This window comes from Vanderwaltozyma polyspora, genomic scaffold, assembly GCF_000150035.1.
Source record: "Vanderwaltozyma polyspora DSM 70294 KpolScaffold195 genomic scaffold, whole genome shotgun sequence".
Classification (NCBI taxonomy): Eukaryota; Fungi; Ascomycota; class Saccharomycetes; order Saccharomycetales; family Saccharomycetaceae; genus Vanderwaltozyma; species Vanderwaltozyma polyspora.
This window is the reverse complement of record NW_001834468.1, coordinates 1-6520: the sequence shown is the minus strand read 5'-3', so window position 1 is coordinate 6520 and position 6520 is coordinate 1. Positions and strand designations below refer to the sequence as shown.

The following is a 6520-nucleotide window of genomic DNA, read 5'->3' as shown; positions in this document are numbered from 1 at the left end:
CCATATCAAAACAACCTCAAATCCTAATCCACNACTCNTAACCCCCCCTCCCCCTCCCTGCCCTCCCATCATCCCTCTCACCCCCTTCCATTCCCAAAAACTCTCTCATCTTCTTTCCTTATTTATGATCCATCTCCTACTTCGTATTTACCCAGTTGGCACTTCATTATACATTACAACAAGAGATAAGCTAAGGCTCTTCTTGATCGAAGATATAGCATTATAATCACCACCCATCTGGATGCCAACCACACAGCTTGAGTAACCAGACTTCAAATTACATTTTGCCTACAACTTTAAAGCTCTCGAACATACTCTATTCGAGTCTCTTCACTTCGGAAACTTTCTTATTCTGGACCTCCAGACTTGTTCGAAATTGATAAAACAAATAAATTCGATATTAAGTTTAAGCTTAGTTCTTTTTAACGTAAGAGAGTAAGAGGAAAAAGTTTCGATTTCTGATTTATAAGTTATTTGATATTATATAGTTTCGAAACTGAACCTGTTGTTTCACACATATTTATTCTTGTTATATTAGTTTTTGTATTTGGTTTTGGGTAGTTATTACTTCTTTGGTTTGTGAGAAGTAGTGTTATTCGAAGGCAAGGAATCGAATATCAATAGATTGTTTGATAAACGATTAAGTTTTCGAAACTAGATTGCAGATATATACATATATTTGTGATACTAATAATAAAAAAAAGTTAAAGGATTCAGGATAGATTTCTCTCGATTTTTCGTTGATTAAGTTGGAACTTAGATAAGAACAATATAAAAGCTATAAAGACTTTTTTTTTTGTTTAAAAGTGTTTTGTTTGTTATTGGCATTTTTACGTAAAGAAAGTTGAAAGATAAGGGACGTTCATATTAAAAGTATACTAAGATGCCTGATTCGAATATCCCACAAAAAGATGTATCTATGACAGATTTTGAGGATGCTATAGCTAGCAATACTAATTCTATTACTCAAAGCTTGTCTCAAATGAACATAGATGGTCCAAATGAGTTGGAACCTCAGACTCTCACTAAACATAAGTCGACTTTAATTTTTGATGATGATGATGAAATACCACCTTATTCCAATCATGAAGAACATGCAAATGATTTGGTTTCAGATTCAGGTGATGAAAATGATTCCACTTCTCATTTGCAAAATGGTAGTCATCAAAATTCAACCATTGTATCTCAACCTCAGCAACAGCAACAGCAACAACAGAATCACCAGCCTGCACAACAGCAGCCTGCTGGTCAACCATCTTCTCAGCCACAACAAAGAAATACCGTAATGGTACCTGTAGATATTACTTGGCAACAAGGTGGTGAAAAGGTTTATGTTACTGGTTCTTTCACAGGTTGGAGAAAGATGATAGGTTTAGTGCCTGTCCCCGGTCAACCAGGTGTATTACATGTAAAATTACAATTACCACCAGGAACTCATAAATTCAGATTTATTGTCGACAATGAATTGAGATTTAGTGATTTTTTACCGACTGCTACTGATCAAATGGGTAACTTCGTTAATTATTTAGAAGCTGTCGCTCCACCTCAAACATGGACTGATGAACAGCAACAACAAGAACAACCACAAGATCTACAAACTCAACAACTACTAAATCAGCAACAGGTACAACATGCTCAACAACCACAGGTTCAACAACCACAGGTTAAAGAATCCCAAGTTGCTAATGATAATCAACAAGATATTACTCGTCCAGAATCTACAACAAATAAAAAATCTAAAAAGATGCCAACTAGTGCTCGTTCAAGAATTGCATTTGAAATTGAACAAGAGCCTGATGATATGGGTGACGGTTTCACACGTTTCCGTGAAGAAAAACCACTAAAACCCCAATTAGAATATACTCAAGATATCCCAGCAGTTTTTACAGATCCTACTGTTATGGAACAATACTATTTAACTTTGGACCAACAGCAAAACAATCATCAAAACTTATCATGGTTAACACCTCCTCAGTTACCACCACATCTGGAAAATGTGATATTAAATAGTTACTCAAGCAACTCTCCAGAAACTGGCCAAAATAATTCAGGTTCATTACCAATCCCCAACCATGTCGTGTTAAACCATCTGGCTACCAGCAGTATTAAACACAACACCCTTTGCGTCGCTTCCATTGTTAGATACAAGAGGAAGTATGTCACACAAATACTTTATGCACCTTTACAATGATGACCCTTTCCCAATTAATTTTTCAAATATAATGAAGAATTTATGACGTTGTTAATATTATTACCAAGTATCCATTCATTTACGGTCTTTTTTTCATGAATTGTATTGTATCTATACTATGTCACATTCTTATCAACTCAAGGTTGAATCAAATTATTTCTATAGATAAAATTGTATCTTAAATTATGTAGATGTTTATATTACTCTGCTAGTTATAACATTAAAACCATGATTTTTCTTGGATTTAACAAACATTATCCGGTAGGGGAATTTGATGTTCCTACTTATAAATAGGGTCTAAATTAAGACTTATTGTAAGTAAGATTTGCTAATTAGCTACTTCGGTTATCGTCAATCACGTGGTTGGAGTTGAATGTCACGTGTCTGTAGTTTGATACGATTTATGAATAGTTACCCGGGATTGTTCTCGAAAATACTTCGCGTAAAGGTTGAAATAATATTTAATTTATTAAAATAAAAAAGAGATAAATGATGATAGAACTACACGAAACTTATAAACTTCAATATTATATTCTAAATTGTATTTAATATCTTTAGAGGACAATTTATAGAAATCAAGGACTATTTCTTCTCTGTATTTTTCAGTTTGCAAACTTTTCAAACTGAGAATTTACCTTTAATTTTTGAAAATGGAAGAATTAAATATCGATTTCAATATTTTCAAAAAGAGACTTTTGTCTTTACATTCTGAATACAAGAATTTTGATAATTCCCCAAATTCTTTGTTATTTGTATTAGGCTCCTCGAATGCTGAAAATCCATATCAAAAAACTACTATTCTGCATAATTGGTTACTAAGTTATGAATTTCCTGCCACTTTAATTGCATTTGTTCCTGAAAAAGTTGTAATTATTACTAGTTCTGCTAAGGCTAAACATTTACAGAAAGCTGTTACTTTATTTAACGATGAATCTGTTAAATTAGAATTATGGGAAAGAAACAGTAAAGACCCTGAACATAACAATAAATTATTTAAGGATGTCATCGATTTATTGAAACAAGCGGGTAACACAGTAGGTAAACCAGAAAAGGATTCCTATCAAGGTAAATTCATGACTGAATGGAATCCACTTTGGGAAGAAGCTGTGAAAGAAAATAATTTCAATGTAGTAGATGTCTCACTTGGGTTATCTAGGGCTTGGGAAGTTAAAGATGACGTTGAAAGAGCTATGTTATCAGTAGCATCAAAGGGTTCTGATAAATTTATGGATTTATTGTCTGATGAAATGGTTCGTGCCGTTGATGAAGAGTTAAAAATCACTAACGCAAAGTTATCTGATAAAGTCGAAAATAAGATCGATGACGTTAAATTTTTAAAGAAAATTTCAGGTGATTTAACTACTTTATGCCCATCTGGTCATAAGTTTAATATTGATCTTCTGGATTGGACTTACTCACCAATCATTCAATCAGGTTTAAATTATGATTTGAAAGTTTCAGCCCGTTCTACTAATGATCAGCTACATGGCAACGGTTGTATTTTAGCATCATGTGGTATTCGTTACAACAACTACTGTTCTAACGTTTCAAGAACATTTTTAATTGATCCATCCGAAGAGATGGTTAATAATTATGATTTCATGGTTGATCTTGAAAAAGAGATTATATCTAATAAATTAAAGGTTGGTTTGACTTCAAAGGAAGTATATGAATCTGTTGTTGAATTTATTCAAAAGGTTAAACCCGAATTAGTACCACATTTTACCAAAAATATTGGTTTCTTAATCGGTTTAGAATTTAGAGATGCTAACTTCATTTTGAATGCTAAGAATGAGGATCGTAAAATCCAACCTGGTGATTGTTTCAATATCTCTATTGGTTTTACCAATTTGAAGGATTCTAAATCCGGTGAAGTTTATGCATTGAGATTGGCTGATACAGTCTTATTACCATTAACTGATGATAGCGCTGAACCAAAGATTTTAACCAATTGTACAAAATCTAGATCTCAAATCTCCTTCTATTTCAATAACGAAGAAGATGATACCAAGTCTAAAGCTAAGTCCAATAAGAACATGTCTATCAAACCAGAAGTCAACTCAAAAATTTTGAAGACTAAGCTGCGTGGTGAAGCTCGTGGTGAATCCGAAGAAAACCAAAAAGAGCAAATCCGTAAAGAGAACCAAAGAAAATTACACGAAAGATACAAAAGGATGGTTTAGTAAGGTTTAGTGGAAGCTGATGCTGGAGCAGCAGGTAATGAACCTCGCCAATTTTTCAAGAAATTACGAATCTTATGTACGTGAATCACAACTTCTTAGTTATATTCGTGAATGTAAGAATACATGTTGACTGGAAGAGTCAAACCGTTATTTTACCAATCTATGGTAGACCAGTCCCATTTCATATTAACTCTTATAAGAATGGTTCTAAGAATGAAGAGGGTGAATATACATATTTACGTCTGAATTTCCATTCTCCAGGTACCGCTGGTATCTCTAAGAAGACTGAAGAATTGCCATATGAGGAATCTGAAGATAATCAATTTGTTCGTTCCATAACTTTGAGATCCAAGGATGGTGACAGATTTAGCGACGTATTTAAGCAAATCCAAGACCTGAAGAAAGAATCTAGCAAAAGAGAACAAGAACGTAAAGCTTTGGCAGATGTTGTTCATCAAGATAAGTTGATTGAAAATAGATCCGGTAGAACTAAGAGATTAGATCAAATCTTTGTAAGACCTAGTCCGGATACTAAGCGTGTTCCATCGACCGTATTTATTCATGAGAACGGTATTAGATATCAATCACCATTAAGAACTGATAGTAGAATCGATATCTTATTTTCTAATATTAAGAATTTGTTCTTCCAATCATGTAAAGGGGAGTTGATTGTTATTATTCATATTCATTTAAAGAATCCAATTTTGATGGGTAAGAAAAAGATCCAAGATATCCAATTTTATCGTGAAGCATCTGATATGGCTGTTGACGAAACAGGTACAGGTAGACGTTCACAAATGAAGTTCAGAAGATATGGTGATGAGGATGAACTAGAACAAGAACAAGAAGAAAGAAGAAAAAGAGCTGCCTTGGACAAAGAATTCAAATATTTTGCTGATGCCATTGCTGAAGCCTCCAATGGTTTAGTTAATGTTGAGAGCACCTTTAGAGATTTAGGATTTCAAGGTGTTCCAAACAGAAGTGCTGTATTCTGTATGCCAACCACGGATTGTTTGGTTCAATTAGTTGAACCACCATTTTTAGTTGTCAATTTAGAAGAGATTGAAATTTCGCTATATTGGAAAGAGTTCAATTTGGATTAAAGAATTTTGATGTTGTCTTTGTTTATAAAGATTTCAAGAAACCAGTTACCCATATCAATACTGTTCCGATTGAATCATTAGATTTCTTGAAGCAGTGGTTGACAGATATGGATATTCCATATACAGTTTCATCGATTAATTTGAATTGGAGTACAATCATGAAGTCATTGCAAGAAGACCCACATCAATTTTTCTTGGATGGTGGTTGGAGTTTCTTAGCCACTGGTTCTGATGATGAAGGGTCTGACCAAAGTGAAGAAGAAATTAGTGAATATGAAGCTAGTGAAGAAGAGCCTAGTGATGATGAAGAAAGTTCTATGTCAGAAGAAGAATATTCGGAAGACGGTGAAGATTTCAGTGGAGGAGACGATGGTAGTGATGGATTCAGTGGTGATGAAGAAAACAGTGATAATGGTGAAGATTGGGATGAATTGGAAAAGAAAGCAGCCAAAGCTGATCGTAAGAACGGATTCAGAGATTAGACAATGACGATAATGCGAGACACGGGAGAATGAACGACAAAAAAGAAATCGAAAAAGTCGAAATCCAAGTTTGAATTTGAATTTGAATTTGAATTAGAATTTAACGATCGTATAAATAATTCTGTTTTTGCGTGTTTCATATTTTCTTTTTCTTTTTATTTCTTTAAATGGCATATGCATGGAACGTGTGCATCTAAATATAACGTTAATCAATCCTGTTCTCTGCTTTCGACAATTCTGTTCTAAATTTACGCCTGCCCAATATAGAAGTTACAATAAAATATTGATATCACTATTTTCTATGTTTTTTTTTATTGTAAGTTATACGATAGATCTCGATGCATTGACCGATCAAGAAATAATCCTGAAATACTTCTAAGATAATAACATAATATCATTTAAACCATCGTAAAGCAAAAAAAAAGTATCCAAAAAAAAAACAAATGAAGTCGACTAAATAAATAAACACCGATTGTATAATAAATTAGTAAGTAAAATAGAAAATACGATAAAGTATTGTCGTTTAACAATTTATGTTGTTGTGATTTGTCTGTCTGTCTG

The 6520-nt window shown here is 33.4% G+C and overlaps 1 protein-coding gene and 1 further gene across 1 annotated transcript, besides 4 other annotated features; both read left to right on the top strand.

Moving 5' to 3' along the window:
* Window positions 1-883: 883 nt before the first annotated feature.
* Window positions 884-2191, top strand: GAL83 (Gal83p; the record flags this gene model as incomplete). The annotated part of the gene is made up of 1 exon (XM_001642166.1): window positions 884-2191. The coding sequence occupies one exon, from the start codon at window positions 884-886 to the stop codon at window positions 2189-2191; it is 1308 nt and encodes a 435-aa protein (XP_001642216.1).
* Window positions 2192-2841: 650 nt separating this feature from the next.
* Window positions 2842-4371: a sequence feature (similar to hypothetical protein; correction of possible frameshift sequencing error~similar to Saccharomyces cerevisiae SPT16 (YGL207W)).
* On the top strand, window positions 2842-5959 carry Kpol_195p1 (the record flags this gene model as incomplete).
* Window positions 4378-4413: a sequence feature (similar to hypothetical protein; correction of possible frameshift sequencing error~similar to Saccharomyces cerevisiae SPT16 (YGL207W)).
* Window positions 4416-5474: a sequence feature (similar to hypothetical protein; correction of possible frameshift sequencing error~similar to Saccharomyces cerevisiae SPT16 (YGL207W)).
* Window positions 5477-5959: a sequence feature (similar to hypothetical protein; correction of possible frameshift sequencing error~similar to Saccharomyces cerevisiae SPT16 (YGL207W)).
* Window positions 5960-6520: the final 561 nt, after the last annotated feature.